At 39.9% G+C, this 21,610-nt stretch overlaps 1 protein-coding gene across 3 annotated transcripts in view; it reads left to right on the top strand.

Moving 5' to 3' along the window:
* b4galt2 (UDP-Gal:betaGlcNAc beta 1,4- galactosyltransferase, polypeptide 2) overlaps positions 1-21,610 on the top strand; it is a 64,323-nt gene that overhangs the window by 23,851 nt on the left and 18,862 nt on the right. For all 3 annotated transcript variants that reach the window (XM_086043654.1, XM_086043653.1, XM_086043655.1), the window contains 2 exons: positions 13,772-13,890; positions 14,783-14,899. In XM_086043654.1, coding sequence (XP_085899780.1) covers positions 13,772-13,890; positions 14,783-14,899 — 236 coding nt within the window. The remainder of the gene's footprint in view (positions 1-13,771; positions 13,891-14,782; positions 14,900-21,610) is intronic.

The following is a 21,610-nucleotide window of genomic DNA, read 5'->3' as shown; positions in this document are numbered from 1 at the left end:
ACAATTGTAAATGTTATACTGATGTTCATGATTTACGAGGACAAATCCTCATGTGGACACGAAGCAGCACTTGTTTGGGTTGAGTGCTTGTCTAATGTGTCTCAAAAATCATTCAACTCAATATAAATGACAAAAAAAAAAAAATGTGTCTGCCACCGCAGTGTAGTTACCAGCCAAGCTAACAGTTAGCCTAGCTTCTATTTCTTATAGTTAGCAGCCATGCTAACAGTTAGCCTCGCTTCATCTATTTCTTATAGTTACCAGACAAGCTAACAGTTAGCTAGTTATCAGACAAGCTAACAGACTATAGCATCGAGTTCTTCTTCTGCTATTACTCTTTATTCTTTTTTGAATATATATTTTTTTTGTCCATTTTTGTAGTATTCTATTCATTTGTAATGATTAAGTGCGCTGCTACTGCTCCTGCGACTACTACTAATACTCCTAATACTACTTTTTCTTGTTCTTTGTGTTTTCCAACCGTCTGGATGCCCTGCGGCACTATGCTGCCTCTCACAGGTCATTCTCGGTACTGTAAACAGATGAAATATTAGGGATGTGCTGTGTTGGTCATCGCAAGTGCACCACACGCAACGAGAGCAGGAAACACACACTTGTTTAAGATTTCCCAAATTGTTATGCGTGTACTCTGCATTATACGGCAGTAAGTTCTCGACCTCTTGTTTTGGTGCCAGTCCATTTCTTGGGATGAAACCCATCTGCTTTGGAATGGACTCATTGGGCGTGGATGTAGGATCTGCCTCATGGCGCTTTGGACCAAGACGTGGCCATCTGCGTGTTGTTCCCGCGCCACCACTCGTTTGTTTCTCCTTTGTGTTATTCAGCGCGCTCGAAAATGCAACAAAAATTGTGCCGTTTGAAACTTTTATGCCCTTTAACTTTTATGTACACGCTTTTCGCTGCTTGTTGACATTAATCTGTGTAGAGCTGAAACAACATGAAATCAGTGGAGCGTTTTTTAAGCTTTTACTTTCTGCGCGCTCGCGTGCGCGCGTGTGTGTGCTAGTTCAATTTAAAATCCTCAAGGCAAAAAGCGAGCCATTAATCACAGCCAGCGTGTTTATTTTAAATAATCACAAGCCCAGATTTTCACGATGGTAGCCTGCGCAAGCGATCCTCCCCACTACGTTTGATATCGTAATTAAATGTGAGCACCAGAGGAAGAAGACGAATGGAGGCAGCCAGTTTGTTTTATGTGGCTTTTGTGAAGAAGAAAAAAGAACAATATGAACATGAGAGACTCACAGTCAGTTATCATTATTGTCCCACAGTGAACTAACGCAGCTTGTTGGCATCACAAACTCATGCACTTCATTACCGTAGGTTATTTGCGGCACTTTATCTCTCCATCCATCATCACCCACAGTTTCTTTTCAGTCGATTCATCTGTCCCTCCCTCCGCTGTCAACGCAGCCACCCATCCACTCGCTTATCCATCCTTCCCATGCATACACCCAAAATGTGTCCAATCAAATCAAATTAAGACAAGCACACATCCGTACCTATGCCCGACCATCTCTTACCGATCAATCAATCAGCATTCATCAATCACCAGTCCCTCTGTCCATCCATTCATCCAATCTCCCATGCATGCTTACCAGTTCTCACAGACCTTCATCTCTGCGACACATGAGGTTTCTGTCCTTTGTTTGCATGTGTCAGCAGTAAAACGTTCACGTTCCGTTTATGCAAACCTTTCACTTCTGATTGTTTGCGAGATGCGGAAGTGGCCTTCATCTCTCTCCTGTCGTCCCACCGGTCCCGCAGCTGCATCCATACATGCTATTTTTAAGACGCGTACTTTTGTTTTCCCACAATACACGTCAACTGCCTCCTTTCAAGACAGGCTGTTCTTCAACAGCTTCCACAAAAAAACCCGCAAAGGTGTCACTGTGAGGTTTTACGGGACATAGAGTGATGTAATTCTGGCATTTTAAATATCAGCCTTGTCAGCGAATGTGATGCATCACATTCAGATTTTCCTGCTTCTGCGCAGTAGGCTTAGTTTTTCTTTTGGGGAAAATCCAACCCGAGTGACCAAATATACTGCATGCAGGAAGGAAATCTTCATGTTGACGGTATTCTTTGATTAGATTGGATTCTTGCTCTTAAGTCAAGCAACTATTTGAAGCTTTGTAGACACACTTTTTGCTGCCCTAACGCCTGTAAGCATTCACTAAGATTTAGAATAATAATGTACCGGTAATTGTGATTTTATTTTTTTTCTCCTCCTCAATATTGTGATTGTGATTTGAAGTTCCATTGTTTTTTTCAAGGTCCTCTTCCCTTCTATTTTTTAACAAATACAAACAATACCTTATTATAAATTAAAATAAGCAATATCATATTAATATAATTAGTTTTTTTGGGTCTTATAAGTTACAACGATAATACAAACAATTCTGTGGCTTTCATGTTTCATGAAACAATGAGATGTCAACATGTAGACTGCTCTTCTTGAGCACTCAACTCATCTCGACACGATATATAAATAAATGAATAAATAAATAAAATGGACATACAAATAAAGCCCACCGGCCTACCAAAATTAAGCAATTTTTAAATTTGCGATCTGAAAATGACATTTTTACTACATTGCGATGTCGACTCGAACTTGATTATTTAGCCCTAATCACCACTCTTTCCAGTTATTACTGTGCACAATAGTAATAAACAAAGAATAGAAATATTTCACAGTCCGAAAATCTATTTACTGCAGAAATAATAGCAATAAAAGAGTCCCAGTGCACTTTTCACACGTTTGAAATGTCTGATTTCCCGTTTTCCTGGAACACAGCATATTGTAAGACTGCAGACTTTTGGATCGATGCCGATGATCTCCTCTCTCCGCATGCCTCCCTTTTCTTCTCCTCACCGGTCTGAACTCTGCCTCGTGCCTTGCTCGATGTCCTTCCTCAGCCTCAGCGATCTATTTTTCAACCTTTCAAACCGTCCTCCCCCCTCTGCCTCCTTCTGGGACCTTTAGAGCGGCGGCGAAGTAGAAATAAATGGCCGTGGTGTCTTTGGAGTCAGATAGACTCGCTTGTCGGGAGCTTTCAACCCAGCGGGGAGGCAAAAGTGCAGTTTGTTACATCAGTTTAATCAGCTCCCAGTTGGGCTTGTGTGTGTGTGTGTGAGAGAGAGTGTGTGTGCGTGTTCTTCTTTCACAAACCTTCAGACAACTTCCACATTTTGTTCACCACTGGACTCTTGATGGCATAAACGCAATAAAAAGTGGAAGTGTCGAGTCGTAACATTCGCCCGCCCCGCTTTCGCTTGCTAATTAGCTTGTTAGCTGGGTAGCTACATGCAAGGGAGTCTGTCATCATTTCAGCGACACACTTGAACGGCGTTTCGCTGCATGGTACGAACTTCTGCCAGTTCTATTATCTTTAATGCTTGCTATACTCACATGAAGTACTAGAAGACTCTCGTTTCTCAGTTTAGACTATTTAATGACGGCAGGGACACGGCCATTTGAATGATCGTAGGTCGAATTTGCGCAAGGGTTATAAAAGTGTTTAGAATTGACGCGTGTGTCCCTGGCGAAGTGACACATTAACGGACGCGTGTTTGTCACGTAAAAAAAAAAAAAAGCCCTTTTTGATCGCATACTCATCCCTAACATCATGTTAATATTTCATGAGTGCACAACTTGAATTTTATATTTGTCCACCAGATGGCCCCTATTCAAAGCATGTAGCAACATTTGACAAGATTTTTACGGTTTTCTGCCAAGGTGCATGCTGCTGAAATGATAAGCGTGTCGCTATTGATACGTTTGTTTTTAATAAAGAAAAATAGCACTGTAATGTCAAACATAAATTAAAAAACATGATACATAATAAGGCGTGACCTATAGCCAGTGACGTCAGCTCTACTTCATGCTCCTTGCAAGTGTTTTCATTTTGCATTCGTGTATGTAGCTACTTGTCCCGATCGTTAAACGGCTGAAAGTTCATCTGTGAGTGTGGCTGTGGCTCTCCATTTGTTTTTTTTTTTGTTTTTTACTTATCTGAAACTCACTCAAAAATCACATTTTGGCTCGAAACATAGTGCAAAAATAAAATGAAAATGACCAAATGAAGACTTGTTACTCAAAAAAATTAAAATGAGGCACTTGTAAGCCAACTTTCAAACACACACTGCATTGATGGTCACGTTAAACGTTTTTTCTTTGATTACCGGTACATTGGTTTTTTGATGCTGGGAAGCCAAAATTTAAATCACGATTCGATTTCGATTAATTGCCCAGCCCTTGTAGCTATGTATGTGCCACCCAATTCCTGTCAGTTGGAATTCCACATTTTGCGTTAAAAACTCATTCAAATCCAGTTTTCCACAAGGCTGCCTCGCCACTAAAATGAGAATGCATTTCCAGGCCCCGTATTAATGATCAAATACCTCTTGAAGTGTCTATTGTGGAAATTATTTTGGTCTTTTCCCCCAATAAAACTGTTATGTAAACTTACTCGTCTTTAAAGGGCCACAAAAAAATAATGACAGTCCATCAGCGTTTTTAATTGCTGCTACACAGCAACAATGCAAAATGATGGTCGCCCACAGCAGACGCGTTGCAATTACTCTTTGTCCACCGTCATCATCAGCAGTATTATAATTAATCCACATTAATTATTCCCCCAAAGACTTTAGTTGTCTTCATTATGGAGGAGACACTTCATTTCCAGAGTTCTTGTCACATTGTGATAATCTGCGTCTGGTCTGGCATGTAGGGCAGTTCTTTATTTCATACATCAGACACATTAAGCAGTTTTACAACGTGAGCAATTATATTTTGTGAGTGAGTGGTTGTGTAATTGAACTTTGGAAAGGCGTTGTGAAAGCTCCCAAGGTTTGTTTGCATTCCCCTGATTGTTTCTCCTGCCTTTGTTTACCTTTTGTTGACAGACATTTTTTAATTGAAATGCGCGACGGCTGCGGCAGGCTCAAATGGGGGGGGGGGGGTTCATTGCCCGCAGGCCTTTGAACATTCGTGTAATTTAATTTCAAGGAGACATATTTAATGAAGGAAATGTCTTAAAGTTTCCCCAAAATACATAATCACGCACTTTCTTTTAAAAATAGAATAAAGCCTACCAGCTGACCGAAATTAAGCTTTTTTTTTTTTTTCAAATTTGCGGGCTTTACGATCTGAAAATTGCATTTTGTTGATTTGAATTTGATAAATTTTTCAGCCCTAGTCAAGGCAAGGCAGCTGTATTTATATAGCATGATTCATTCGCAAAGTGTATGCTTCATAAAATTAAAAGTACATTTGAAAGCAGTAGAAGTAGTACATTTCGACTGAGGGACATCTTTTTTATGTCAGAAAAATCAAACCAACTGAAATTGTTTTGTAATGTAAGATGAGTTTGAAAAGATATTCAACCATTTTGGCACCATCGTTTGTCGTCCAGTGGCCATCCATTACTCTTGGATTCTCGCTATTCACGTTAGCGCTCGGCCGCTGCCCCCTCATAGTTTTGAACTCGAATGGAAATAATTTTCCATTTAGTGTGCATATGTCCATAAACTCTGCTTCCTCTGCGTCATTCTGCACCGTAATGACACGTTTCGCCGCTGCCGCATGAATGGAAGTTAGCCTTGCCGTCTCATATTTAAAGCCATTAGCCTCTGTGCTTCTTACACCACCAGGAAGGTCACTTAGCACTCACTGCGTCATTTATGCAGCTCATGCTCTAATTACTTTCTCACTGGGAGGTCTGTTCAAGAACGTTAGTTTTTTTTTTTCCTTAGTGAATATATCACTTTGGATGCAAGAAAAATGACAGCCTCCTTTTCATCCCCCTCCTGGTTAGCAGAAGACTTACCGTATTTTCCGGACTATACGTCGCTCCGGAGTACAAGTCGCACCAGCTATAAAATGCATAATAAAGAGGAAAAAAAACATAAGTCGCACTGGAGTATAAGTCGCATTTTGGGAGGAAATTGTGCGCGTAGCTATTTAATACGCATTTGTTCAGATGGCATTCAAAATCAACGGGGGTATTTTCTAAACCAATAATAAGAACATGTGACCTCATTTGACGTTATCTTGGATTAGTGGGACGGCCTGCGTGCGTGTGTATGTGGAGAAGTGTCTGTTTGAGTAAGGGCATTCATTTAAGGTAGGTGCTTATTTGTCTTAAACAGGAAGTCAACCCCATAAATGTCTTTTCAAAAATGTTCTATGAGCCTCCACTAGTCTAAACACGGCATTCTGATTATTGCATTTGTGGAATATGAGTTAAAGCCGCAAAATACACCCGTTTATGTCCATGTCAGGAGGCGGCCATTTCGCCCAGCTAACGACCAATCACGGCTCAAACAGGTGAGCCGTGATTAGCTCGATTATGAAAGAAATATTAATCACGATTATTTTGATAATAATTGAAATCACGATTATTCAAACGATCAATTATTTTTGGGTACAAAACAAGAAAATGTTTAAAAACAAAATGAAGACAAATACATTTCTTTGAAACACTAATTATGTAAGTTCGAAACAACGTAAAATTAGTTATTATAGAATAAGAAAATGTGCAAATGTATACATTCAAGAATGATTTCCTGGCGGGTAAACAAACAGTGTGTTGGATATAAACGCATATTAATCATTCTTTTGTACGATTATGCCAATTTTGTAATCGTCGAGTGTGATAATCGTAATTGTAATTGAATTTCGATTAATTGCACAGCCGTAGCCGTGATTGGGGAAAATTATAATAAATTCTATAATAAAGACATTTTTGGGGTTAACTTCCCTCTTTAATTAAATGGATGACACACCTGACTAATTGGTGCTCGTCGTCTGTTAGAATGGGGACATATGTAGCTGTTATCTCGTTACACTGATTTAGACATATCTAATGTTGTGGCCTGCTGAATGTATGTGGGGGAGTACGCTTTTCTTCAAGTGGATGTATCCCAGCCTCCTTTGATAGGGACAGGATAGACGACACCTGAGGGGTGGAAAAAATGGAATAAAGGAGGGAAAGGAGATTAAAGAAAAACGAGATGAAGACAGGTGACGTTGACCGTGCACCTTGATGTGTACGCCGGCGCAAAAAAGAAAACGCCCCTTGGACAGCCCCCCACCCCCCCGAGAGTTCAGATGTCAGCCGCGCTGGAGCGAGGCGTGCGTGTTTGAAGTTTGGACGGCTTTCAGAAAAAAAAACTGCTTTTGATGTTTTTTTTCCAAACCAGCCACCTGTAAAGTCGGCTTTTTTTTTTTTTTTTTTTTTCTTTTTGGGGGGGTGGGTAATGAAATCCTTCCTGATTTGTGTGTCGAACAACAACTTGTGTGCAGCTCCCTTATGGAATTTTGAATGTTCAAAGCAGAGTTCCACATATTGTCAGCCGTTTTCGAGCATTTTGACTGAACCTTTAAGAACCACAGAGTATAAGCACAGAGCAGGAAATTCAATATCATAGCAAAACCCGGATATGATACATATGTGCTACCTTATTGGCTCCGAGGAGTGTGACATTGTATGTTTGTGTGTGTGTGTGCCAGCCAACATCACAGTGCCAGCTGGACAGACCTGTAGTGTGTGTGTGCGTGGTGGCGATGAGGCTGTGCGTTACTGTGCCTGCTGCGCCGTAATGACTTGGATTCATATCATTCCAAGCGAATAAACCAATGATAACAGAATTGATTGCACATAGTCACTGCTCTTTTTTTTTTCTTTTTTTAACTGAACACATTATTCTCTCAAAACTACAACATCTGCTTTCCTTATTGCGCAAGTAAAAAAATAAAACCTGTGTTGGCACAGCAAAGCCAGTCTGATTAAGTGGACAAGAGAAATGTCAGGAATCGATCTTGTTACTGTATTTCAAATACTACACTGGGAACTGTGAGTGCAGGAGGGATAGACCGATATTTTTATGTTTCAGGGTCAATACCAATTTATTAGTTTAGTGGTCAAGAAGGCCGACAGTTCTTCATTTTCAGTAAAAGGGAAAATATTGGTGTCAAAATTTTACAAACTCCCAACTATGTTGAAATAACTTTAAGCATATTTTTATTGAATAACTTTTCAAATTTGCATTTTTTTTAAAAAATCGTAAACAATAATAAACATCTTTGTTTTAAATGAAAACACAAACAAGTTAATTGCTCCTTTTAATTACATTGAAACAGCCAAAAAAAGTTTTCCAAAATTTCAAAATAACTGAAATGTTAAATTTCACTTATCTTTGTTTTAATTTCAACCAAAAACAAAAGGCGCAGAGAGTCCCCCGTGGTCAGCAGCACCGCTTCCAAAGTTAACGGAAAGTTTAAACAAGTAGTCCCCTGAAATTAACACAGTTTTGAATTTAACTTCCATCAGATTAAAAATAAATAAATAAAGTAAAATAAATGTATTTTTATATAGCCTACTGAATAGTTTGAAATAAACATTTTGACTAAGGAAATGACAGACTTTGCTAGTGTGTGTTAAAAAAAAAAAAAAAGCATTTCTTATTTTGTTCATTTCGGTGTTTCGTTGTCTTACGGTGCACTTGGAGTACACACTCCAGCTGCTGTTTTGGAAGGAATGCACACATTATGCGCCTTATTTGAGGTGAGGCAACAAAGCAAATTCAGAACAATTACCATCAACTTCTTCTTTTCCTCCTTCTTCTTGTGAGCGTTGCCACGGCGCACAGCTGGCATAGCTGCATTTGTCGTGCCTCTTCATTAGCTTGTGTATCTCAAAGTCCCACAAGTCCTCACTCCTTCTTTCCTCAAACATCCCCCCCCCCCGCTTCTTCCCGCAACCTTGCATGTTTTCACCATTCGTTTTGTGCCCGCCGCTCCTGCCCCTGAACAAACTGTTCACATGGATTCAAGCCATTAGGAGCTTTTAAAACACTGTCGTGTTTGTTAACTCGAACACAGACGAAATGTGCCAAAGCAATACTTTGCTCTTTTTTTTGTTGTTGTAGTTTTTTATGGCTGCTTTGACGACAAAAATGTTCGCCTAATGGTTATTTTTTTTGTTGGCTTTTTTTTTTTTTTTTGCTAATTTGGTAGTGATGTCACCAGACTGTAAAAAAAACCCTACATTTTTGGGCTAAAACAATCATTTAATTAATAACTTTAAAATATAAATTCTTAACATTTTTGGCGACAATCTTAGTTAGCACACCAAAGCAAGCAAGTTCTTTTCTCCAACACAGTTTGCTGAGTTATTTTTACTATCTTTACATTGGAAGTCAACGCAAACATTTTTTTTCAAGAATATGTTCTATGCAAGGCCACTAGTTGAAACAGGGCATTCTGATAAATATTGCGTTTGTGGAATAAGTGTTAATGCACTGGTTTTTAGCCATCTCTGGGGGCGGCCATTTTGTCTTCTGTCGACTGAAAATGGCTGACCTGTTTTCTGAAGCTGAGCCGTGATTGGTCGTTGTGAGCAGTTGTGATGTCATTTGCAGTCGACAGAAGACAAAATGGCCGCCCCCAGAGATGGCTAAAAATGAGAGCGTTTTGCTGCTTAATTTATATACCACAAACGCAAAATGAATCAGAATGCCGTGTTTCAACTAGTGGGCCTGCTGGAAACATATTGTATTCCGAACATGTTACACGTCACCACTCTCATCTTTGGTTCTTGAATGTCGTCCTCTTTGTCCTTTGTTGTTTGTAGGCCAGCGAAAGCACTGTCACACCTATCTCGTATCGCAGCCCCTGTCCACACAAAAACGTACACGTACACACGCGGGGTGGTGTCGTGACTGAACGAAACACGCACAGAAGATGCTTGCGTGCTGCTAATCCTCACATCTAGTAAATGCGCGCGCACATACAAATCGCACGCACACACAACTAATGATTTTAAGAGGATATAAAGGCCGTGAGAGCCCCGTTGAACAATCGAAGAGGCGAGTGAAAGAGAGCAAAGAAGCTGAAAAGAACTACTCAAAATGAGAACAATATTAAATGGATTAAAGATCAAATATAATGAAATGCAACCATCCAGAGGAAAAATACGACTCATATTACAAAATATAACTACAAAAAATAGTAAGCAACTGGTCAGTATAGCACTCGATTGATTAATTAATTCACAATTTTTAATTGATAAAAACACATGAATTTGTGTCATTAATTGACTGTTTACACTGTCTTTGTTATTGTATGATTGATTTTTACTGGATGTACAGCACTTTGTGTGCAGCAATGGTTGTTTTTTTAAAGTGCTATATAAATAAACTTGAGTCGAGTTGAGAAATTGCATCTTAATTTGCATATGAGTGGATGGACATCGATTTAAGAGAGAAAAACGCCCTGTCAGTCGTACAGAAATGGAGTTGGCAAATACAAGTATAAAATTTGGTAGCAACATGCTAATTAATGCACTCTTAGCATTCAAATAAACCTTCCAAAAAGAAAATGCATCTTAACGGACATTTGAGAGGGTTGACACGGCTGCAGAAAAACGTTCTGTCAGCCATTTACATCCTGATAGTAGAACGGCCGCAAGAGAGAGCCAAAAATATGGCTTAATGGAAAAAAAAAAAAAAGTCATACAATAATATTTTTTTTATTTTGTACTTTTATTTTACAAATGTAAGTTTGATTTTTTTCATTGCAGGGTTTCTTTTTGTTTGCCAGAGAGCAATTAAGAACGCTGCTGATTTTGAAGGCTATCCGAATGGTCGGTAGTTCTTACGTAACGCTGCGCCCTCGTCATCAATCGAGTGCCGCTCGAACATTCGCCGCGCAATCCTCCGCGAGTACAGTCGGACGCGTGTGAGATTTTCACTCGGACCAAAGCGCGTTGATCCTCCCTGGAGAGGCGTGACACTCGACGTGTCCTCGCCGCGTCCTCCGCTCGCCCGCACGCCATCTGACCGCAGAGATGGCACGACAGGCTGCTCGTTAATCAGCAGCGGCGGTGGCAGCCCGGAGTCTCTTTGCGCCTCTCGTCTATTCGAAGTGACGAGCCAAACGCTGCCGGGCCTTCTCGGGGATTTGAAAGAGAAAAGCAATTGAATTTAGGATCTTTGGCCTCCGTCCGGATGAGAGCCTGAGTGAAAATGAGTGTTTGTGTTGCTGTGCATGATGCGCCACAGTCTCCACTTTGCTGCGACGCTCCCTTTTTTAGCTCACCCCTGCCTCCTCTCCACTAAAATTCTTCTCCTGAGAGAAGTAAATAAAAGAGGCATTATCTTACCCTGGTTGCTCGTGATACTGCAGTATTATACTCCGCAATCTCCACTTTGCTGCAGCGCTCCGTTTTCTTGCCGCCCTGAGTCTCCTCTTGAATAAAATATGTCTCTTTAAAAAATTAAATACCTTTATTATTAGGTTATCCTGTTTCTGTGCTTTTTTGGTGGACACCGCAGTGTGATGCGCCACAGTATCTACTTAGCTGCACTGCTCCCTTTTTTTTTGCTGCCCTGAGTCTCCTTTTGAGTCAAATGTGAGGACACACTAACCTGTTAGGTGCTGCTGTATTATACTCCACAGTCTCCGCTTTGCTGCAGAGTGTTTTCTTGCTGTCCTCAGTCCCCTCTCAAATAAAATCTTTCTCCTTATGAATAGGTGACGTTTGTTTCCATACCGTGTTGCTGTGCATCATAATGCGTAATACTCCATAGTCTCCATTTAGGTGCAGTGCTCTATTTTCTTGCTGCCCAAAGTCTCCTCTTGAATAAAATCGTTCCCCTTATATACAGGAGATATAACCTTCCTTAACCTGTTGCATTGCCTTGGCACTGGACGCTGATTTACTATACTCCACAGTCTCGACTTTGCTGCAGCGCATCCGTTGTTCCTTAATCTCCTCTCAAATAAAAGCTGTTTTCTCAGATAGGACATGCAAGTCTTAGCGCTGGACAGTGCAGTTTGCAGTCTCCGCTTGGTTGTAAGTTTTCTTTCTGCCCTCAATCTCCCCTCGGATAAAATGTGTCTCCTTACAGAATTAAATACAGAGGATGTTATCTTACACTTGCTGTGCCTCAGTGCTGAAAAACTACAGTACTCTACTCCATAGAATCGTTTTCTTCCTTCCCTTGACCACGCCGCCATGTCTACCTTACGTTATTAATGGATTGCTTGATAATTGCCGCCACTAGAGCATGTCTTAGTGATTTCCCTTTCAACATTTTCAAGGATATGACAAAAACTAATGGCAGGAAAAAGGTGGTGAGTGAAGAGGGCAGTTGGCACTCTTTACATTGAGAGCACGTAACCCGATTAGGGTCGATCACTCCTCAGGTCGTTCGGGCGTGTTGATTGGTCGAGGCCTCGTAAGACAAACTCGTCAATAATAAGTGGATCATGAACTGGCGTATGTGCACTTCCCTGCTTTAAAGCACAATTCCATCAACGCGGGATACAAGAAATCGCCCCAAAGGAAATATGTCCATGTTACTGGCTTTATCGTATTGTCTTTCCACTTGCCGGACTTTTAAATACATCATGAAATGCTTGGTTTCATTTTCCCATATGCGCGACTGTGTGATTTTGGTTTCCACCGCCATTAAGTATATTTGCCACCTTCTTCACTTGCCTGCGAGCTATTGACTTAAGCCGCTTTAGTGGAAAAAGAATAAAACACTTATATATGATAATAAAGTCATTGCGCTGTGATGCTTTTAGACATAAAAAAAGAAATAGAAGGTGACTAGGAACATTACTCTTGAATATATTATATATATATAGCATATATATATATATATATATATATATATATATATATATATATATATATATATATGCTAATGTATGTCCATTATTCTCTTTCTCTCTCTCTCTCTCTGTCTCTCTCTGTGTGTGTGTATATATATATATATATATATATATATATATATATATATATTTACTAGTTAAAGCTAAAATTCTGAATTGTCTTTATTCAATAATTAAACAATAATAAGGTGGTTCCTCATCTGATTCATAGAACTTAATTGTGCCCGTGGGGAAACTAAGATAAGCAAAATAATGTAAAACAATTATTGTCCACCTGATATTAGGTCTATTAAAACAGGTTAGAGCAAAAATCTGAGTTCATACAATGCAATATTGAATAATCGTGTACGTGTACATGTTTTAAATTATTACTAAAAATCATTTACGATATTATTTAACCTTCCAAATATTTAAATTGTTATTGTTCTTTGCACATTTTGCTGTGTTTGTAACACAGGCATTGATTCATTAAATATTTTAACACATTGAATAATAATAAGTAAAATGGTGAAAAAAATAACAGTAAAATTATTGTTCTACATTATATCTAAAAATAGTATTTGATAATTTCATGTTATATTACTCAAAATCAGCATTAGCAGATTTTAGCAACAACGATTTGCGATTTTGCTAAATTAATCAAACTTGCCTTGAAAAAGGAAACCAAGACCAAATCTCATTAGGAATCCAATCAGATTGCTCCGATTCCCTTTGCTGCCCATAGCCACTATGATATGCTGTGATGTATTATCGAGCTCTGTGCTATGCCTTAGTATCTGAACCCTCAGCACAAGTTTCAAATACATGTATACAAAGTAACATATGGTGTAGCTTCATCACCACGTAATTAACTCACTTAACACACGCTGACATCAAAGAGGATTTTCTTGGAACGTGTGTTTGAAAACCAGCCGCGATTCGTGCGTGGATGTTTTGATACGCCGCCAATGTGACTTTGAAGATTTCAAATCTAGCCGCCGCTCATTTATCCGCCATCCTATTTGTTTTTCCTCGTTATGTAGCCTCACTCCCCTTCCTCCCTCTGTCTCTCTCCCTCCTCAGTGGGCCGCCTGTTGATCGAGTTCAGCTCCCAGATGACGATGGAGCGCGTGCAGCGAGAGAACCCCAACGTGACGGAGGGAGGCCGCTACACGCCCCCTGACTGTCGGCCTCGATGGAAGGTATGTGTTTTCAACACTCTGGCTTGTCTTTTTTGTGTGTTTTTTTTCCCCCACAGAATATCAGAGCCACATGGGTACTGATCAATGATATAGATTTGTGAAAAAATATGGAATTGACCGAATTGGGATGTTTCTTTCTGACAGTGATAATATACAGTGGTGCCTTTTTTTTTCATAATACGAGCCGTCATTTGGCTGGTCTTTTTTTTTTTTTTTTTTTTAACGTGTGAGCGCAAACTTGAGAACGAGGCGAACTAATGGCAGTGAACTCTACTGAACTGATTTCACAAGAAGCATCACTTTGGCAAACAGGCCAAAATTCATTTAAAAAAAAGAGATATCAATCTGTTAAATGCCACTCCCAGTTGAAGTCCACTGTCAAATTAAACATAAAAGTATTTAAAACAACCACAGCTTTGCGTTAGGAAAGTTCACTTAGCTTTATGCTAACAAAGTATTAAAAATGCCACTGACATGCTGACATACAGTTAGCATCGATGTGACATACAGTTAGCATCGATGTGATTTTAGATACAACGGATACTTGAACACGAAGGCTGTAGCAACACATTTAGACCGATAATGCAACAATAGTCACAGGCATGTATTCTTTGTCCTCTACAAAAAATAACCAACAAATCATGTGTCTGCATGACTGTAATATTATAATGTTTCCCAGTGGCACGTCAGCATTAACTGTAATGCTAATTGTCATTTAAGATGACATGCCCGCATAATATAAGATCATCGTTTAAATGCCTCCGTAGATGCTGCTGTTTTGGTTAGCAGCGGAGTTCAAACCGCTCATGTGAATTGCTGGGAGTTAGAAGATAGCTTTAAGAACTGCATCCTATGAAATCTTGTGCCTTATGTGTGCCGCCCCGTCCTCAAGGTGGCCATCATCATCCCGTTCCGCCACCGGGAAAACCACCTGAAGTATTGGCTTCACTACCTCCACCCCATCCTCAGACGTCAGAGGATTGACTATGGCATCTACATCATCAATCAGGTAGGAAGCACGACACCTCTACTGTGAATTTTTTACACTGTTGGGAATGGGGTGTGTATGTGTTTTAGTCTTAAATGATACTCCCACTATCTGAGGTTTTTTTTTACACTTCCTATTCCTCTTCATCTCTCCTCCAGAGGAACAAACCTTTTGGTTCCGCCTGCCCTGTCGTCCAGCTGTTTTTTTCTCTCTGTCTTTTAAAGTCTATGGGAATTTTTTGGGGGGAGGGGGATAATGTCTAAAAGCTGAAAGATAGAAAATGGTGATTGTGAGTGCAGGAAAAAAAATAAAAAAAGATCAAATTGATATGGCCTCCAATACAATTTTAATAAATAAGACATGCTTGTGAGCCAAGATGTCGGGGGTAGCTCCGGGTAATGATGTCTACTGTGTCCGTGCTCTTCTGGCCGAGACGTTGCGCCGCGCCTTTAATCACTTCCCCGCGGAACGGACGTTTTTGGTTCCGCTTGCCCCGCTGTGTCTGCTCTCGATACGCTGCTGTTCTCTTTCCCCGGAAGCTGTAGATGTGCCAAATGGTCTCTTCAAACAGAGCAGGGTTTATCGTGTCCTCAAAGCTTGTTACTCTTATCGTTGTTTGTACAATCTGAAACATGTCAACTGGGTGATAAATGATGCTATTGTATTTTTGTGGAAATTTGGGCAAAGTTACATGAGTAGGTATTGCAGAGGGACGGCCGTGCCCTGTAACCAGGCTGGCTGCTCAGAGGTTTTTTTTGTGTTTGTTTGTTTGTTTGTTTGTTTGTTTTTTGGGCCATCATTTCACATTGTGTGAATTGGAGAAGAGCCCAGAAACAGTGGGAGTTAGGTGAGAAAGAGCCAACCTGCGTTAGATCAGAGCTTTACTTTGATCCGGCCTTCATATATTTATATTTATTGATTCGGGCCATCCAATCTTTGCATCTGCGGCGAATTTGGACAGTCTTCGAATTGGGCCCTGTGGTTGACCATTGCAAGACACAAGAAATAGCCTAAGAGGAAAATGTCCAAGTTACTCACTTTATGCCATTGTTTTTCAACCCTCCTCTTTCATACTTGAAACTTTGTTTCATTTTCCCATATGCACGATTGTGTGATTTTGATTTCCACTGCCGCTGTTGAGTGTGGAAAATTGCCAAGTTTGTAGAATGAGGCTTCAAAAGCATGAGAAATCAAGCCGTTCTCTCAGTTAACAGACGTTGTGGCCCTCTGTTGGGGGGAATAAATCCCACCAGGTTGTCATGGGGCTTTCCGTGCCATGACGAGAGGCGCTAGCTACCAGCTAGCTCGCGAGCTAACCTGGAATCCTCTGGGCATGGTTTTATGTCGGTGGAAAATCAACATGGCGGCACGTGTCACTCAGCCTGTCATATCAAGAATGCACAGTACGGTTTCGTAAACCCGGCAAGTACGCTCTTCCTAAGAACGTTCTCCAGTATGTGTTTCCAAAGAACGCTAGTCTCTTTGTAATTGAAAGGGTTGGCTGTGTACTTGTGAACCCACAATACTTTGCGTTCCAACATATTATCCAAAATGCATAACACTTGGGAATTCAAATAATGTCACTTACCTATACTGTAAAATGTGGCATCCAGGTAAGATGCATTTTTAGGATATAAGAAGATCTAACTAGCTAACTGCTTGCTAGCACTATAATAATAATAAGTAACTTGCAATGCTGCCAGATAACTGTTGATGCTAACAAAGGCGCTCAAGTTCTTATATAGTCGGGGATTGGCGACTCATGCTCGATACCTGCCTACGTCACTGAATCCCGTTTTAGTCATGTCCCCCCAAAAAATCTGGAAATTCGAAGTGATGAAAATCAGTTTGACACTTCTCCATGACGGAGTACTACAAAGTCTTTGCACCTTTTCAGCAGACATCTTCAAGCATGTATAATGTATTTAGAACCAATCTCTGAATTCCCTTTACAGGGTCTATTTGATGAGGAGAACTGTACAAATGACACAAAAAGTAACATTCGTAGTTATTGAATCAGGATATCAGTTTCAAATCATGCCCCCGTTTATCTTCCCTATCTGGTGTTAGCATATTTTTCATTCAAATGCTAATGAAAGCAACGCCTTTTTAATTATAACAGTCATTATTTTTCTTATCTACTTGCTACTCACTACCACAAGGATATTGAAAAGGATATTGATCTTCCTCTTTCTCTTCATCCTCACCGCAGAGAAAAGTACATGGTGGAATTGATATTATTTTTCCAACCTTTGAGTCTGGGATGCAAGGCAAGGCAAGTTTATTTTTTGTTTAAGGGAAGTAACGTGACACATTGTGCACTCCCAGTGCGAAGGTATTTGAAACATTCATAATTTAACATTCCCGCTCCCCCAAAATATTTCAAATCATTCTTTGGCTTTTGATCCGACCTGAGACCGAGAGTTTTTGTGTGTTTTCCTGTGTCTATTGTATATAGGGTTTCGTGTTAATTTATTGTTTTCACTTGTTGTGTTATGGTTATTTTGTTGTTGTACGTAAAGTGCTTTGTTTACAGCTGTAGCTGTTCTGAGATGCGCTGTATAAATAATATTGTATTGTATTGTATATCAGTGCCATTGCTGCTGCTGATCACAGGTAGATTGGCTAGCATCCTTGTTGTGTAATGGAGGATCTCTGTGCAGGAACTAGACTGGCTAGAAAGCTATGAGACGCAGTATTTCAGTGCCGCTGCGTACCTTCAAAAGCTTTCAGTATCTACTGCTGCTTCATCTCTGATGCGCATTTCTTCATATTCCGCAGCATGTCCAATTCAATTGTATTATTAGTGTTGTTTACTTCTGTCTGCATTTTTTTTTTTTAATCCACAACTGTAATGTGGAAAAAAAAAATACAACAACAACAAAAAAAATGATATGATATTGTCAGCAGTGTTTGAGATTACCGACCGGGATCATTTTGTAAAAGACGCAGTGCCGAGCGGGGGGAAAATAGCGTTAGTCGTAATTGCTTCAGAAAAAAAAGGTTGCCCGCTTATTGCCATTCCATCCTGAAGGCTTTGAGATGTGATTCCAAAGCAAAGTGGGGATAAGCAGGGCATCATGTGACCTTCATTTCCGCCTGTTTAATAAAAGTATCATCTCCTCAGACATTCTTTTGAGTCAGCATTCGGTGAGTCTTTGTTGAACTGTTAGCAGTTATTTAGCATAGCATTTCAGTGTTGAGGTTAGCTGATTCACTGTTTCACTGGCTAGCTTGTCATTACCAGTGAGACGGAAGGCTCATATTACATTCCTTATAAGACGGAGTATTTCACTACCACCGCTTACATTAACTGTCGCTAGCCACAGGTAGATCGCATCCTACCATCGCATCATTACCTGTGAGATGGCTAGCACATTGAGTTCGCTGTGACACGGAGTATTTCAAATGCTACTGTTAACATTAGCAGCTAACGCTCGCCTCAAGTAGACTAGCAAACACATTATTGATTGTGAGACTTAATATTTGAATGCCACTGCTGTTGTTTGGTGATAACGTTAGCAATAGGTTAACTGATTAGCTTGTCGTTAGCTGTGAGAGTGCCTCTGCTATTGTTAGGCGTTAACACGAGCCTCAGGTTGTGTGGTTAGTTTGCCGTAGGCTGCGAGATAGAGTACTTCAGTGCCAGTGAGAACATTAGAAGCTAACCCTAGCCACAAGTACATTGTCTACATGCACGGATTTGCAACAAAGTTAGAGGCGTTGCTTTTTCAAACAAGGACGCCGATGATGGATTCGGATGTGTTCAATAATGCAGTGAAGTAATTTGATAAGATCATCCTTGACCTTGAGATTGTGTTATCTATTGCAGTCGTCTGCAATGACTTTTGAGCACAAAGATATCAGTGGCGATACAAAACACCCCATCATTTTAAATGTCATCGTCTTTGGGAATGATTCATATCGATTCAGCAGGTGTGCTTTGAATCTCTTGATATTACTCGCATGCTCCAAAGAAAATAGAGAGTGAAGAATTATGTGGAAGGGAAGAGGTCGCTCTCACAATAACTCTGGCTGTGTAACAGATGCCTCTCTCAGTCTCTTGTTCCTGAGTATTTGTCCAATTGCATATGAGTTACTGTTATTGATACCTCAGTGGCTGCCTTTTTTTGTCTTCTTTTTTCTGTTATTTGGAGATTGATGTGAGTTTGGAGTTTTCCAGATGATTTGAAAGCATGTGGCATCTTCAGTTCAAGGCAGGCCCTGAAATATGAGGTTTTGAGTTTCCAAACATTTTGCAATGAACTCGTTTGTGCAGCGGCGTAAGAATATGTGTTGACACGGCGCTCACAGCACCTCACAGCGGTTTTGTGTTCAGTCGTCTTTGAACTGCTCCTCAAGGCCGGTCAAAAAATACTGATGGAGGTCCGCTGCTGTGCTTCAGCCTTGACATTGAACACTCCCACTAGGTTGATAAGTTTTGTTACGGTGACGGCGTCATGCTGGATGACTGTTTTGCCGTTCTTGTGGCATTTAGACCATCACGGCCACGTACTCTATATAATAGCCCCGCCGTCATGACTTTCCCCGATAGCCTTTTTAGATTAAAATGAGTGACTTCAATTCCTCGCTAGAAAGCTCAAAATAAATTAGCCCCCAAGAACCATTTACCTGATTGACACAAAATTAGGTGGAAAGGTCATAAGAGGAGGCACAAAAACGTCTCAAAGACATATGCCCAAGATTTAACATTAAGTCAGCCTTTCAATTTGAAGCAGTCATTTTGGGCAAATTCTACAGCTCCTACTGTTGAAACAACTCACACTAGGGAATATATATATATATATATATATATATATATATATATATACATACATACATACATACATACATACGAGACAGAAGGGAATTGATGAATTGCCAAGCTTTTTTGCCTCCACCGTCTACTTTGGACATAATATAGCATCGTGATGATCATTTCAAGGATTTGCCATATAAAAAGAGGTGCAAGGGCCCGTTAAATACTGCTCTCAGCTTTAATCGACTTTGTTTTGTTGTACTGTTGAGCACTCAACTCAACTTCCTTTATAGAGCACTTTAAAAACAACCACAGCTGCATACAAAGTGCTGTACATAAAGTAAAAATGGGACGTAAAAACCAAGACGGTTGAAATAATAAATTAATAACATAATAAAAGTAAACACAATAAAAAACTAAAACAATGCCGGATCTCATGCCGAGTCGAAAGCCAAAGACTAAAAATGTGTTTTAAGATGAGTTTTAAAGACGGACAGAGGGGGGGTTGCCTAACGTTTGACATTTAGTAATTGTTGGTAGCTTTGAGGCTAATGCCAACATAAAACAGGAGTGTCCAGGCCTGCTGGCGTTTGTTACAAATTTCCAATAGCGTTATTCCACCCTGCCGTGCATACCATCACTATCATCTACCATCAGCGTTTTGGCAGTAGAATATTACATTTCTCCATGCCAAAGTTCATCATCACCACTGGTTTATATTGTATTGTCGGTTCGTTTTGGCGTTACAAAGGAAGAACGAGGTCTTTTCATGCAGTTTTTAATTTACCACCACAGCAGCTCATCCTTGTTAATTATACGTAGCCTCCATAAAGTGTGAGATTGCCATAACAACAATTACAGTCGGCGCTGTGAGGGCCTTTCTGTCGGAACATTATGTTCCGCATCTGCTGTGTTTCCAACGGGAGGCTAATTACACATCGTTCGCTTTTGCATCGTTACGCGCGTTGATACGTCACGTCGATGTCATCAAAAGACGAGATCTCCGAGATAGCGAGCGTTACATCTCAAAGGCAGCACAGATTCTGGCAAATTCACTGACCTTTCAAAAATCTTTTAGTGTTGCTATTTTAATCCTAAAAGTTGTTTTTGTCAACATCACAGCAATTTTTGAAATCATCAAAACATTTGTTTTTTGCGCAGTATCTTATCATGTGTTTGGGATATTACGAGGACAAATATATTTACACATTTTTAATGTATTATTGTGCATTGCTTTTATCATTTGTGTATTAAAATGACTTGAAATTTGCAATTCAACATTTGTATTCAAGATTTAGTTTCCACTTTTTATTTAATTGTTAAAATGACTTAGTCACAGCAACCTTTTTTATACTTTTCATCTATTTTATTATCATTTACTTTCTATTGTTTATTACACTTCCTACTCTCAGTTGATTGATATTAGAATTAATTAAGATGTTCACTGATTGATTTTATTTTATTTCTGACTTGCTTAAGACAGTGAAATAACTTACTACAGATAAAGGATGTTTGTCCATTTTTAAAAACACATTTTCTTTTTATGGTTTAGTTTGTATTTTCTATTCCAATCAATATCACTTTTCGTTTTTATTTATTACCAACCGTTTATAATACTACACTTCAGAGTTTAAAAAATAATTTTACCAAATCAATTGTGTTGCTTTCTATTTTATTAGTATTTATTTAAGTGCTTGAAACATGCGAAAAGTAACAACTAAAAGTCCAGCGCGGACTTTGTAATCCTAGCAGTTAGTATAACGCCCCCCCCAAAACATGTAAGGCAGTTTGCTGCACTGCACTGCACTTGCATAGCATGTAAAATTTAGTCATCTCGCGTGCATGCTTCATATCGCCTGCCATATTCCCGCTAAACTGCGTCCCCCGGCTCGCCTCCGTTTACGAGCCCTGTGGTCTTCCCCCCCGTCGACATTACAGCACATCATTCCCAAAGAAGGGGCTTCAGCTGAAGG

The sequence above is a fragment of the Filicampus tigris genome, chromosome 10 (genome assembly GCF_054856515.1).
Source record: "Filicampus tigris isolate MCC_2025a chromosome 10, RoL_Ftig_1.0, whole genome shotgun sequence".
NCBI classification, from domain to species: domain Eukaryota; kingdom Metazoa; phylum Chordata; class Actinopteri; order Syngnathiformes; family Syngnathidae; genus Filicampus; species Filicampus tigris.
Note: the sequence above shows the minus strand (reverse complement) of the source record. Positions and strands in the feature narration are given on the sequence as shown.